This window comes from Gossypium raimondii, chromosome 2 (genome assembly GCF_025698545.1).
Source record: "Gossypium raimondii isolate GPD5lz chromosome 2, ASM2569854v1, whole genome shotgun sequence".
Taxonomy (NCBI): domain Eukaryota; kingdom Viridiplantae; phylum Streptophyta; class Magnoliopsida; order Malvales; family Malvaceae; genus Gossypium; species Gossypium raimondii.
The window spans coordinates 35,492,381-35,507,071 of record NC_068566.1 but is presented as its reverse complement, the minus strand read 5'-3'; the positions used below and the strand labels follow the sequence as shown (position 1 = coordinate 35,507,071).

Below are 14,691 nucleotides of genomic sequence, written 5' to 3'. Positions count from 1 at the left end.
AATTATTAAAATATTAATTATATAAAAAATTAGATTAGTTTTACGTGTATATAAACAAGAGAAAAAGGATGTAAATAAACAGATTGGTTCTAAGGAAGATCACCGCTTAAATATTCTTTAAAAGTGAGATCCAGAATTTGTTATCTTCCCAAATTTCATTTTTAGACTCAAAGTTGAAGATCTATGTGATTTGTGAGTACCCTACAGTGACAGCAATTTCTTCTTCTTCTTCTTCTTATTATTTTGGGTTATGTTTGAGGTATAAGCAGCTAAATAATCATCTTCTGCTCTTCATTGATTCTTACAAATGCTAAATCTGCTTTGTTTGAACTCTAGTTCTTGCAAATTGTAGAACTGAAGAGGTAAACCATGAATCCAACAATGTTATTGCAACAATGGTGGCAACTGTTTAATTCAACTGATGTGTTCAACCCTCTCACATTAGTTCCTCTTCTCCTCACCATTAGTTTTCTCTTTAAGCTTTTAAGAACTTGGAAGCTCAATCTCCCACCATCTCCACCCAAGCTGCCCATCATTGGCAACATCCACCAAGTTGGGAAATCGCCCCACCGATCTTTCCGAGCCTTGTCTGAGAAATATGGTCCTTTGATGCTCTTACACATGGGTCAAACCCCAACACTTGTGGTTTCATCTTCTGAAATAGGCAAGGAGATCATGGTGGCACACGATGTGTTCGTAGAAAGGCCTCAAATAAGGGTTGCCCATACTCTCTTCTGTGGCTGCACTGATATTGCATTTAGTGCTTATGGTGATTACTGGAGACAAGCTAAGAAAATCTGTGTTCTCGAACTTTTGACCCAAAAGAGGGTTCGAATGTTTCAGCTTGTGAGAGAGCAAGAGGTTTCAAGAATGGTGGAGAATGTAAGACAATGTTGTCATAATGGGTCTGAAATTGTTGTTTGTGAGATGCTTGAAACCATTGCAAACAACATCATCAGCAGATCTATTCTTGGTCGAGTATATGACAGAGAAGATGGGAATAAAGGGTTTGGGGAATTATCAAGGAAAGCAATGGACCTTATAGGATCCTTTTGTTTTGAAGATTTCTTTCCAAATTTGGGATGGATTGATGTTCTTACAGGCTTGACTTCAGAACTGGAAAGAGTTTCCAATGAATTACATGCTTTTCTTGATCAAGTGATAGAGGATCACCTGGCTATGATGAATGAAGATGATGATGATGATGATACATCAGAGAACAAAGATTTTGTTGATATCCTTCTTCGTCTTCAGCTCGATGGCAAGCTCGATATCAGTCTAACTCAAGATAACCTCAAGGCTATAATACTGGTATACTACTCTTTCCCTCTCTTTTCTCATACTTGTATTAGCCATAACTCGAATCTTTGGATAATAACATTATCATCCTAGTACAGGACATGTTTGTTGGTGGAACGGATAATATAGCTGCAACACTGGAATGGGCAATGGCAGAGCTTGTGAAAAATCCCAGCATAATGAAGAAAGCTCAAGAAGAAGTAAGAGCGGTTGTTGGTAAGAAACAAACAATCAGTGAGATTGATGTCAATGAAATGCACTACTTGAAATGTGTTGTGAAAGAGACACTGAGACTCCATGCTCCTGTTATGGTGTCAAGACAAAATTCCACAGCTACTAAATTGGAAGGCTATGATATTCCTCCCAAAACAATAGTATTGGTCAATACATGGGCAATTCAAAGGGATCCCAAGTTATGGGACAAGGCTGAAGAGTTCATCCCAGACAGGTTTTTGAACAGTCAGGTTGATTTTAGGGGCCAACATATTCAGTACACTCCATTCGGTGCTGGAAGAAGAGTTTGTCCCGGAATTACATTTGCAGTTGCAGGAGCTGAGTATGTCTTGGCCAATCTCCTTTACTGGTTTGATTGGAAGTTGCCGGATTCGAGATGCTGTGAAGATTTAGACATGAGTGATTATTATGCTCTCATCATCCGCAAGAAGGTACCCCTTCATCTTGTACCAATGCTGCATTCTTTTTCATAAACCTGCGATCCATTTGTATGGTATTCATGATCTCAGGGGTAGAGATAGTCCTTTTATTATTTACATTACTGAAGCTCATCAAGAACTTGGTACCAGTTATAGAAGATTGGTAAACAACTAAATCATGTGTTTTTTCTCTTTAATGCTACGAGCTTTGTTTGGAACACAATGTTTTTGTAGCTCTCAATGGCGGAATGATTACATGAATTCGGATTCTCTTAACTGATAAAGCCGTAAGAAACTTATGTTAAAATCAATGGTCCAATTTTAAGTTAAATGAGTGTCTAAATTTATTACTTACTTTTGTCCGGATTCTTTTTATTTGGCAATACCCACATCATACTTTTGTTCTTTCTTGCTTTCTTATACTAGTTAAAGATGGCGGTTTTGCATATGATGTTAGTATACCATTGTTAATCTTACCATACCAACCACTATGATAAGGTTCTCTTTAGGTTCGGGTCTTCTGATTTTAGATCTGTGTTTCTTTTAAAAATTAAAGGGAAGCTATAGCCATTGCAAACCATTGTTAAGTGTTTCTGACCCCAAAACTTTGGGGCCAGTGTTGAGATGATGATGAAGAATTTAAAACCCATGGTTAAGTTGTTACTGATTGAGAGGAAAATAATTAAAAAATAGAGGAAGAAACACATCCAATAAATTAATTTTTCCCTCTTGACCTTTTCCCTATGAAGAAACACATCCAATAAATTAATTTTTCTCTTGACCTTTTTCTTTAGTCACACAATAGGAGTTGCTAAGAGTAAAATTCGGGAAAAAGGGCCGATTGTATGGGAAATATTGCAAGAAGTTATGCGGGGACATCCTGTATTGCTGAATGGAGCGCCTATTCTGCATAGATTAGGTATACAGGCATTCCAACCTTTGTAGTGGAAGGAGTGCTCTTTGTTTACATCCATTAGTTTGTAAGGGATTCAGTGTAGACTTTGATGAGGATCAAATGGCTGTACCTTTCTCTTTAGAGGTGCAAGCGGAGGCTCGCTTACTTATGTTTTCTCATATATGAATCTCTTTTCTCCAGCTATTGGAGATCCCATTTCCATACTGACTCAAGATATGCTTATTGGGCTCTATGTATTAACGAGTGGGAATCGTTGAGGTATTTGTGCAAATAGGTATAATCCATGGAATCTAAAAAGCTATCAAAATTAAAGAATTTACAATAATAACTATAAGTCAACAAGGGAGCCCTTTTTTTTTTTTTAATTCATGTGATGCGATTGGAGCTTATGGGTAGAAAAGAATCAATTTAGATAGTCCTTTGTGACTCTGTTGGCAACTAGAGCAATGTGTTATTGCTTCAAGAGAAGCTCCCATTGAAGTTCACTATGAATCTTTGGGTACCTATCATGAGATTTATGGGCATTATCTAATAGTAAGAAGTTAAAAATAAATAAATTCTTTGTATATACATTCGAACAACTGTTGGTCATATTTTTCTTTACCGAGAAATTGAAGTAGCTATACAAGGGTTTTTTCAGGCATACTCATATGATACCCAATCATATGGTATCTAAGCTAAAAAATTTTATGACACCAATATGAATTCGGGTCTCTCCGGTTCAACTAGGACCCCAGTTCCTAACCCAACTTTTTACCAAAACCAAGATCGAGAAAAGGAAGTTTTTCAATCATTGACTCAAGCCCACTGGCGAAGTCCACTAGTGGAATAAAGGGGACGGCTATAATTTTATGTGTAAAATAGGTAGAGGAATGATCAATTTTTAATCTGGTGTATTCATCAAGTAACCAAATGAATGAATGAGATTCAACTTCTATTTAAAGTAAAAGTATATCTCCTTTAAATTAGGTGATATTATTTGGATGCGCGTAATTGAACTAAAATCTTTCAATAATGTGTGTATTTGGTTTCAGAAATATTTAATTGTACGATGGTTTGTTAGTCGGTAAAGTGATTAAATTAACAAATTTTCATAAATGTGAATTAAATTATTCATTTATATTTATATTGTTAATGAAATGCTTATAATAGAAAATAATATAAATAGCCTAAAAGGCGAATTCTATAAATAATAAAAGTTATGAATACAAATAAAATTTATTTGAATATCCAAAACAACTAATTATATATTTTGCACATTGAAATGATTAACATTTATTTTATAGTTAATTAGTTATCCAAGTGAATTCATAAACATTTATATGTTGTTTACCGATTACGTTCGCTTCACTCGAATGTTTCATCTATATTTATTGCGTTACGGGCTAAGCTTCTTTGGATTGAATGAACAAATTAAGCTTCATTCAAGTGTTTTTGAATATTAACTTGGCACTTTTGGGATTAGTCTCTGATCAATTCAACTTAAATAAATTGTTAAAATAATATATATATATATATATATATATATATATATATATATAATACGGTTCAACCGGTTTTACTAGTTCCTATATTAATTGATTTTTTATCTCATTTTAGATAACCGATTTGATTTTGATAAAAACAAACAAACACTATTAAAAGATAAATCTGATAAACAAGCTACTATTACTGATTTAAGTAATGGAAAAGAGTTGTACCCAATCCTAGGGTAGTACATATTCTTACATGGCACAACAATAACGTATCCATAACATTAGAGACGAACATTTGATTGAATCGAGTGAAAAATTTAAATTAATCGAGTTGACGAGTCCTATTTATTATTTTAACTCGATTTGAAATATTTCGAATCAAGTGGAGTGAAATGAAATTCGAATTAAGTGAACTTGTTTGAGTTAAATTAAAAAATTAAACATGTCAAATTAAAATCTTATTATAGTATAACTAATTTCATATTAGAGTACATAAATTTGAAACTCTATATATTTGAAAAAAAATAAAATAAAAACAATATACTTTAGTATAAATTTGAATCATTAATTAACTTATTTAGGTCCCAAAACTTATTATTTAAAAAAACATTTAAAATTTGGAGTTTTTATAAATATTTTGAATTTTAAAATTATTTTAAAATTTTGAAAATTATTTTGAATTTTTTATTTTTTGTTGAGATAGAGATCAATTTGTTTATTTTCAAAATTGATAGGGACTAAAAGGGTATTTAAATCAATCTGTTATTCGAATTGTAAAATTCAACTCAATTCGAATTCGAAAATTGAATTACTTATTCGAGTTGACTCGAATAACTCGATTCGATTACCTCGAAATTTAAATATACATTTTTTATTTTTCGAACGGAATCAAGTTTTGCTCACTCTCAATTAAGATGACTAACATTGTAGTAAGGTTAAAGATATTGGGGATGATGTTGGAGTACTCTTTATTAATGTAGTTCATTTTGAGTTGATTGGTTTCAAATTAACTACAATACTATTAAAGATAAGTAAAATGTTAATATTGACGAGTAAGCTTATTTAGGAAAAAGCAATATTACAAAATTATAATTTAAATTCTCGAACTTGTTTCATTTTCTTCGTAAAAATAGGAGGTAGAGTTGAAATTAAGAATTGTTTTTGATTCAATCCATAGGAATCAATAGAAAAGACAAATCTTTTATAATAAACTCAACTATTGATATAGTGAATAGATCATCATTTCTTAAAATCTCTCTCTAGTATTCATACTCTATCATAAATATAATTCTATAATTCTATTAATATTATTCTAATTTAAAATAAATATTGGTTTAATTTTTAATCCCTAGTATGCATTAAATATAGGTCAATTGATCTGAAACAATACCGTAAGGATTAAATTAACTAAAATAAAAGATAAGTGGGTGTGATAACAAAAATATAAATAATTTTAAGGACTAGATTTGCAATTACATATTTTCTTTCATATTCCGACAGCAAACCAACTTGTGTCTTTTATATCGAAAAAAGGGGAAAAAAACCCTTCACCAATCAAACTCCATCTCTTCATCAATCACCATTTTCAGTCATAATCTGCAACAAAAACAAAAACACACGTCTATTGGCATTGGAGTTTTCTTTTCTCCTCGTATTTCAAACAAGCAAAAAAAAAGCATGTCTGTTCTTACTCCTTACATTCCCTTTTAATTCATTTTTGTTTGTTTCTTATTCTGAATTTACAAACTATACCAAGAGGCTTTGTTAGAAATTTTCTATTGGTTGTGTTTCGGATGCTTTTAATGTAATTGTTTAGTTTCTGTGTATGTCTTGTAATTAAAATTGAACATATTCGTGTTGGGCTATTCAATTATCTTTTGATTCGTCCTTGCCAATTGAATCAATGATTTGGTAACTCTGATAGGAGTAAGGAGAGTATCCCTCATGGGGTCTGCAAATGGATTAACAAATGGGAGAGGCGGGCATCCTCTGTTTGCCTTTGGAGTTATTACTGATGTCCAGTATGCTGATATCCCTAATGGCCACTCGTTCCTCGGAGTTCCCCGGTTTTATCGACATAGTATGCTCGTCTTGCAAAGGGCAGTCAAGAGCTGGAACAACAACAAGAATCTTAACTTCGCCATTCATTTCGGAGACATTGTTGATGGGAAATGTCCCAAGGATCAATCTCTAAATGCTGTCAAAAAACTGGTAGATGAGTTTGAAAATTTTAAGGGTCCTGTTTATCATATGATTGGGAATCATTGTCTTTACAATCTCCCAAGGGATAAGTTACTTCCTTTATTGAAGATCCCGAATCTTGATGGCGGTCGTGCCTACTACGAGTTTTCACCAGCACCGGGATACAGATTTGTTGTATTGGATGGTTATGATATCAGTGCAATCGGATGGCCTCATGACCATCCAAAAACGTTGGAGGCATTGAAGTTCTTGAGGGAAAGAAACCCAAACTCCGATAAAAACAGCCCAAACGGACTCGAGGGACTTGATAGAAGGTTCCTTATGTTTAATGGAGCTGTTGGGGAAGAGCAAATGGAATGGCTAGATTGTGTACTTCGAGATGCAACAAATATGAAACAGAAAGTGGTTGTATGTTGTCATTTGCCTCTAGATCCGGGTGCTTCGAGCCAAGAGCCACTTCTATGGAATTACGATGAAGTAATGGATGTTATTCATCGATATGATTGTGTGAAGGTTTGTCTCGCAGGACACGATCATGAAGGAGGACATTCGATTGATTCTCACGGGATTCATCATCGAGTGCTCGAAGCTGCCTTGGAATGCCCGCCAGGTACTGATGCATTTGGATATATAGAGGTTTATGACAACATGTTATCACTCGTTGGAACAGATCGAATGAAAAGCACCAACATTCATTTCAATCCTTATTAAACGAGTTGCAACCGAGGTAATGGATGTGATTCATCGATACGATTGTTTGAAAGTTTGTCTTGCAGGACATGACATTTATGACGGAGGGCATTCAATCGATCCTCACAGAATTCATCATCCAGTGCTTGAAGCTGCCTTGGAATACCCTCCAGGTACCATCATGTTGGAACAGATGGAATGAAAAACACCAACATTAGTTTCAATCCTTATTAGACATGTTTTGTGGAATGTACAGTTCAAGGTTTCAATATGACATACTGTCTATGCTTTGGAAGCTTATAATAATAATACACACCATCTTAAACAAGAAACATATAAATTACACATTTGAAAGTTTGATTTGCTTTGCATGTTTCATCCACTACTGTTGAGCCTTTCTTCCTTTTCTTTTCTCCACAAAGAAGAAGCCCATCAAGGAAACGATGGAGAAAACGCTGAAGCAAACGGATGCGATATCGAGCGAGACATGGCGTCCGCTGATGGCCTGGATTTCGAAGAGGTTGGTAGTCTTTTTGGCATCAGTATTTTGACCGTAAGCCACTTCGTGATCATTGGCGTCCAGTGCGTAGGCTCGGACGAAGTATGTGGCAGTCGGCACGTCTCGCTCGATGGTCCATTCCAAAGTTTGGTTGCCGGTGGTGTAGGGCCTTTTAACGATCTTGAATTGGCAAGTTTTGTCTCTGGAAAGATGGTCCTCGGTTTTCCTCCAGGCGCGGTCAACCTGGCTAATGGGTGCGTAGCATAACTGAACCTTGATTGTCTTATAGGCCGAGTCGGTCCCTGCAGGGAGACTCTGGTTCAGCCCCCATCTCACTGTTATTTTGTCTTCCCCAGCTCTGAGAACTGCACAATTTAATCATCAACCAAATGGCTCGAGATATAAAAAATAAATAAATGATTAAAATTTTAAATTTTAATTAAACCAATTATGATAAAAATCAACAAAAGAAATGAAATACAAAATAAAGGCAGGAGGAAGACATTGCATCGCGATCACTATTTAATTAGCTTGTTTTTCCTTTACAAGTCGTTGGCGTGGGCGCATACAATATTGACGAAGCAGAAAATCCAAGTGGAAAAATGGTAATGGCAGATGAAATGTCAATTTACCTCTAAATTTCCACATTTGATACCGTTCATACATGTATTCTTCTTCTCATATTATCTTTCATTTTTGGACGTATCTATAATAAAAATCTGCTATTATTTTACCCGAATTTAACTTAGAGCCAGTTTAGTATTACTCTTAAGAAACACTTTTGACACAACTATTTTGAAACAAGTTACTTTTTGAAGTTAAAATTGGCCCAAAAATACTATTCCTTTTTCAGAAGTTAAAATTTTAATTTCTCCTCAAGTGTTTTTTTCCCTCAAAACACTTTTGAGAAGTATCCTAAAACTAAATTTTAGTACCAGATATAAATATATATTTAATATGGGTATAGTTTGAAAATTATATAAACAAAAAAATTCATTTCAAAAACTTAAAACCTTTAGGTTATAGCATATCAATGATGTAGATGAAAAATTAGGTAAATAAAATAAAATTTTAGTTGAAATGATAAAATTGGTGCTTTAAAGATTTTGGTGTTTTTAGTAAATATTTTATAAATTTTATATTAAAATATAACATCTTACTTTGTAAAAGATATATATTTTAATAAATTAATATTTGGCATAAAACACATATCACATTTGATTAAACATTTATTTTAATGTTTTAGCCTATAATATTGGAGGTGGATAGAGAACTTTTAACTAGTGCTCTAACATATTATATAAAATAGTAAAATAGGGATGAACCTCAAATTTCCTGTTTTCCAACATTCGTTAATTTAGAGTTAAATGAGAAATAAGATGATTTTAAAAATATGATATGGATTAAATTAGCGAGTTAGCTGAAATCTATTTTCACAATATAAGTCATCCACCATGCAAACACATCTAATGCCTAAAAAACCCATCTTTGAAATATCTACGAAAACAAAAATTTATAATTTCAGGAAATCAAATGGATTTTCCCTACCTTTTTAATAAAAAACCCATCTTTTTTTCAAAAAAGAAAAAGAAAAAAAAAGACAATGATAAAATGGGAGAGGGAGAGGGAGAGGGAGAGGGGTTGACTTACGTCGTTGTGGATGAGAAGCGGTGACAACAAGTGTTGTTTGCAACGAAGAGAAAGAGATGAGGGCAACACCAATCTCTGAAAAGCAACCCAAAACAAGTATTAAACCCAGTAGAAGACCTGTAGCCGCCATGGATTCACCTTTGTCTTCAACCAAACAATCAAATCCCTCGGCAGGTGTTGGAGGATGAAGAAAGTTGAAGCCAGAGGGGGATTTAAATAGAAACCCGAATCCTGAAGAAAAAGTCAAAAAGGCCTTCTGTATTTGAAGAGGGACTATTACTGTTATTCTTATTATAATTTAATAACATAAGTAATGCCCCTTTAACATGGTTAAGAGCTTTGATCGACTCTTGCGGTTTACTCTTTAGTCGTTGACTTTACTAGTTGGGATGTGGAAAATGGTGACGGAGAATACGCAAGTAGTAAAGTGATTTTAAAAAGGAAAGTACAAAAAACAAACAAGAAAATGATTAGATGTAAATAAAAGAAGGACCATTTCAATCCATCAACATTCTCTCTACAAACCTCTTTCCTTGAATGAAAAGGCAGCTGTATTTGCATCTCTAGGGGCAAAGAGGAAGAAAACGACTTTAATATTTTTGTATTTTTTAAAATGGAATTACACCAAAACTCCAATATACTATATACTACCCACATCAATAAATAGACATTCAATCTCAAATAACTTGTCAACCTTATACCTTTTTTTGTGAATCAATTTTCAAATCCTCTAGAAATTGAGAAACAAAGAATCCCAAAAAGGAAATTTTTAAATTAAGAAGCCCGTGCGATTGGTAGTTATCTAGAAAATTAATTCTTGGAGAGACTTTTATAATTGTTGAAAAGAATAAAATTTGGGGATGTGGACTCCACTTTACATTTAAATGGAATGTCCCAATCCATTTACAACATTACATTATGAATTTAATTAAACAATGTAACAAAGGTTTGAAATTTAATTGTGAAAGAGATGAGCTATGTTTAAATCATGTATTTTTTTTAGGAGGGGAAATCTATATACAAAAGGCACAATCATTTTTTCTTTATTGACATAACATACACATGGGTTATCATGTGAATGCCCATATGAATTTACGAAATTATAGAAGGGACATCAATGTAGTTCCATCCCCGGCAAGGTAGCGTTTTTTGAAATCTTTTTGAGGCGACAAGGGTGTTGTGGGCGACTCTCTAAGGGAAAATTTCAATCTTATATGTATAAATTTGAGATGCCATAATTCGTTCTATCACTTAACAAAATTGAAGGCATTAAAACTTGAACTAATTTGAATATTGTTTGAGTTAAAATAAGATTATCTAAATATTGAAAAAAAATTGAAAATTTTAACCTTGGACTGATATTTTAATAAATAATAAAGATAATTCGTTAAACATGTAGTGATGATATTATCATCCTAAGCTTCAAAAATATTATCTGAATAATTTATTAAAGATGTATTAAAGCCGTAACTTTAATCTCATAACATTCATAACTATGATGGCAGAAAATTAAAAGCTTCAACTTTGTCAATTATAACTAATGTCCATAACATCAATTCCAAAAAAGTTGATCCATAGTCGTGAATTAAACCAAAACATGACTCAAAAGTCAATGCGTGATTAAAATGCTTGGTGTACAAAATCAATGCATTATGTGCTTATTTTATAAAACTTGAATTCATAAACAGTGAAAACCTATCCACAAAAAAAAGTCAAAATCTAACGCTTGATGATAAATTTCAAAAGATTGAATATACATTCCCTACACCAAAACAGTTTTTAGCGGCGTTTTTAGTGGCGTTTGGACCAAAAACTCCCAAAAATTATACATTAGTGGTGCTAATCGGAAAACGCCGTAAAAGGTTAGAGCTAAAGTGGCGTTTATGAGAGAAACACCGCAAAAGGCTAAGCAATAGCGGTGTTTAGGAGAAAAACACTGCAAAAGGTCAAGCAGTAGTGGCGTTTATGAGAAAAACGCTGAAAAAATCATTTTGTTTTAATCAAAACGGCGCTGTTTTGATTGACTTTTTAGTGGCATTTACGAAAAAACGCTGCAATAGGTCAAGCATTAGCGGCATTTATGAAAAAAACGCCACAAAAGGTCGAGTATTAGCGGCGCTAGGAGAAAAACGCGGCAAAAGGTCATTTTGTTTTAGACGAAACGATGTCGTTTTGCTCTCCTCTATTTTATCCCAACCCAAAATACCTTAATTTTTTCCCCCTAAAAATTTTCCCCAAATCAAAATCCCAACCAATCTGCTGCATAGCTGTCGACCCGACCATCTGCTGCAGCGCCATCGACTTCGAAATGGATTTCGAATCGACTTCGAAATGGTAGATTTCGGATTGGGTAAAGTTTTGGGGTTGTTTCCTGCTCATCAATTTAGTTTAATTTAATTTATATTGATTCATTTCTAATTGGTGTGATGAATTGAGTTTTTGAAGCAAACGAGATTGGAGAATCGTCTAAGGTGAAGAGCAAGGTGACCTTCGACGGGTGATCAAGCAGACCTCGGTTTGTGATTTCTATGTTCCGAGTTACTTTATAAACCCAAATAATGCATTTTTAATTTGAATTGGTGGACAAAGATGGCGTCCAGCAGGTTGAAATGCCAACAACTTCATTGCCTTGATAAAATTAGTTGATTTTTTAACATAAAAAGTAAATTAAGGTCTCTCCCACAAAGACAAATAATGTGGTTGATGATGATTGATTAACAAAAATAACTAGTTTCAAAGGATAATCATGATTCTAATTAGTTATTACTTTTTATTAATTGGAAGGCTGTAGGATGGTACAACATCAGGATGAAATTCACCAAGTTGTGAATCCTATAGCTAGATTTACATGTTAAAAAAGAAAGTGAAAGTGTTTATTGTTTTTCTTTAATATTTGATACACTCACCTTTTATATTGAATTAACAAGCTTTCCGAAATTTTATGGTTTTTTTCTGTTCATTGTGTATCTTTATCATCAGCCATGTCAAATTACAGGTTTCAGAAGTGTAGATTACATTCATACATGTCCCTTTTTGACAGTACATTTAATTTATACTAGCCTTCTTGCATTTGTTACTTTAAGCCCTCCTTTTTTTTCTTTTATTTTCTCTTACCAATATCACATCTTGTTTTTCTTTTCTTTTTCTATTAAATTTATGCATTCCGTAATTAAAATAAAATTTATCTCAAGTTTACGTTGAAGGATAATTGTAGTAGTTTCCTTTTAATAGATCAAATTCTTAGAGTCTTTCTTACACTTTTAAGTGCAATACTTGCACGCAATTTTAATGTTTCACAGTTATAAAACACTGTAAACATGGATAAAAGATATTGTTTAACAATATTCTGCTCATCCATAACTATTGTTTGTTCTTGACTTGAATTAATCAAAGTAATGATTTTGCTTGTGTTAGATGATTTTGAGATTTTGGGTGATATATTGATGGTGACCATTGTGTGTTAAAATCATTTTCCCTTGTTGACTAAGGCTAGTATAATTGAGTTTTTACATCAACAAGTTCTTGAAATAGAGCATGGTTTTGCAGGGCAATTACCGAGCTCTAAATTTTCTGTTTCTTTCTCTTTTTTGGTCTGACCGAATTAAGCAAGCTAAAGTTTGTAAAGGTAATAACAGTGAATTCCAATGAGTTATATTTAAAACTGCTGCTTTCTCTTTTTTGCATGCTTTGCCATTTTATGAAATTGAAGATTGGTGACAACATTTACATTGAGCATGCTATTGTCTTCCTCTGGATATACTACTTGCAAATTGTTAAAGCCTTCATTGTCCTATACTTGCAAATTGTTTGCCTGTATGCTGGTGGAGTATGAATGTGATCTCTTTTGCTCCTTAAGTATTAAATCGGTTTTGGTTTCATAATGTTCCATGGTGTTGAAGTTTCCATTTCAGAGGGTTTTTTTTTTTTTGTTTCCATTTCAGTCTATAAATGTTCAAGTTTATTACTGTACATATTTTGTGACATACAAATTAAATCTTACATTTTAATGATTAATTTAACTCAATAATTAGGGTTTAGCATTAATTGCACTATTTGAACTCGTAATTTTGCTATTTATACTCTTTTATTTTTCATTTATTTTATTATTTTCGCTATTGTTGAGTTCAATATTTTATTAAAATATTAACATGATTTTCAATATTTTGACTAAAAATATTAATTTATTATATGATTAAATACTCTCTTTTGACTAAAAATATATATTTAATACTAATTAATGTATATGTTTAATAATATTGAAAATTATAATGTTTGATTTTAATATTTAATATTTTTAAATGTTTTAAAACTTAAAATAATTTTTTATCAATATAATAATATTTAGCATTATTTAAATTTATTTTTATATAAAATAAATTTACTAATTTTTCCAAAAATGATTTAAAAGCTATTTAAAATGAAAAGATATTTTTTAACCATCCAATTATAACCCATTCTTATCCTAAAAAAAAAAAGCTTATAAAATGGATTTATCGTACTAATATACATTTTTAAAATTGCACAAAACAAAGCTGATTAAAGATCAAATTTCACAATTATATAATTTTGAGTCATTTAATTTAACTTTCTTTTACTAATTCATTCCACTATTTTAAAAGAATTTGGTGGGGTCCACATATATTTTAATCAGGCTTATATCGTTTAAATTTGCAACCTCGTTTCCGATTAATTAACACCAAAAACGAAATCTGAAATTAAAGAGAAAAAGACTGTAATCCATGAAATTTTAATTATATATGCATGCATGCTAGCTCGATTCATAAGGCTACCTTGAGCTATTTACCTCTCTTTGTCTGTGCTTAGATCGGGTATATTTTGTTCTTGTAACATGATGTTGCAAATATCTAATTGTTTTGCTTATGCAATTTAAAGTTAAAATTTGAAGACGGTAATCATAACTTACATAAACATTTAAATTTTATGATTATCATAATTTACATAAATATTTAAAGAATAAAAAAAAACTTTGGATCATAATTTACATAACTTACATAATTTACATAATACATAAATATATATCATATCATAACTTACATAACTTAATTATACTTATAAATAAACAACTTACCTGAATTAGTTTACTCCCATTAGATACTTGATACTTGATATGTATTATCTATTTTAGTACAATGACATGATTTAAATCAGTTTAGAACAGTTAAGTAAACGTAATTTATTGTCAACTTTAGACTTCAAGAACTACGAAATGGATAAGAGTTGGATGAATTTGTCAAGGGTAAGCAACGACTACCGAAATGGAGTACAAACTTTTCTAAATTTGCATTT

General features: G+C 32.2%; 3 protein-coding genes across 5 annotated transcripts; 2 read left to right on the top strand and 1 right to left on the bottom strand.

The window, feature by feature from the left end:
• The first annotated feature begins 76 nt into the window (after positions 1 to 76).
• On the top strand, positions 77 to 2,228 carry LOC105788522 (cytochrome P450 71A1). 2 transcript variants are annotated; one of them, XM_052627371.1, is made up of 3 exons: positions 77 to 259; positions 337 to 1,311; positions 1,398 to 2,228. In XM_052627371.1, exons 2-3 carry the CDS (start codon positions 370 to 372, stop codon positions 2,004 to 2,006), a joined length of 1,551 nt encoding a protein of 516 aa, XP_052483331.1. In that variant the 5' UTR covers positions 77 to 259; positions 337 to 369; the 3' UTR covers positions 2,007 to 2,228. The 2 variants fall into 2 exon arrangements, with proteins under 2 accessions (XP_052483331.1, XP_012470917.1); XM_012615463.2 differs by having other exon boundaries at positions 98 to 192.
• A 3,647-nt stretch (positions 2,229 to 5,875) lies between these two features.
• LOC105788525 (manganese-dependent ADP-ribose/CDP-alcohol diphosphatase) lies at positions 5,876 to 7,575 on the top strand. 2 transcript variants are annotated; one of them, XM_052627373.1, is made up of 3 exons: positions 5,876 to 6,022; positions 6,268 to 7,155; positions 7,322 to 7,575. In XM_052627373.1, the coding sequence occupies exons 2-3, from the start codon at positions 6,288 to 6,290 to the stop codon at positions 7,435 to 7,437; spliced, it is 984 nt and encodes a 327-aa protein (XP_052483333.1). In that variant the 5' UTR covers positions 5,876 to 6,022; positions 6,268 to 6,287; the 3' UTR covers positions 7,438 to 7,575. The 2 variants fall into 2 exon arrangements, with proteins under 2 accessions (XP_052483333.1, XP_052483334.1); XM_052627374.1 differs by having other exon boundaries at positions 5,884 to 7,575.
• LOC105788526 (high-affinity nitrate transporter 3.1-like) lies at positions 7,435 to 9,763 on the bottom strand. Its single transcript, XM_012615470.2, has 2 exons — positions 9,385 to 9,763; positions 7,435 to 8,099 (listed from the first exon to the last, which is right to left on the bottom strand). Exons 1-2 carry the CDS (start codon positions 9,512 to 9,514, stop codon positions 7,618 to 7,620), a joined length of 612 nt encoding a protein of 203 aa, XP_012470924.1. The 5' UTR covers positions 9,515 to 9,763; the 3' UTR covers positions 7,435 to 7,617.
• Between the last annotated feature and the right edge of the window lie 4,928 nt (positions 9,764 to 14,691).

What these genes read in the sequence shown, in the direction of transcription:
- LOC105788526 (XM_012615470.2), bottom strand. Translation starts at nt 9,514, where the DNA reads ATGGCGGCTACAGGTCTTCTACTGGGTTTAATACTTGTTTTGGGTTGC. An exon ending in CGCTTCTCATCCACAACGAC is followed by an intron (nt 8,100 to 9,384) that starts GTAAGTCAACCC and finishes TAAATTGTGCAG; the next exon opens with TTCTCAGAGCTGGGGAAGAC.
- LOC105788525 (XM_052627373.1), top strand. Translation starts at nt 6,288, where the DNA reads ATGGGGTCTGCAAATGGATTAACAAATGGGAGAGGCGGGCATCCTCTG. An exon ending in TGCCTTGGAATGCCCGCCAG is followed by an intron (nt 7,156 to 7,321) that starts GTACTGATGCAT and finishes TTTGTCTTGCAG; the next exon opens with GACATGACATTTATGACGGA.
- LOC105788522 (XM_052627371.1), top strand. Translation starts at nt 370, where the DNA reads ATGAATCCAACAATGTTATTGCAACAATGGTGGCAACTGTTTAATTCA. An exon ending in ACCTCAAGGCTATAATACTG is followed by an intron (nt 1,312 to 1,397) that starts GTATACTACTCT and finishes ATCCTAGTACAG; the next exon opens with GACATGTTTGTTGGTGGAAC.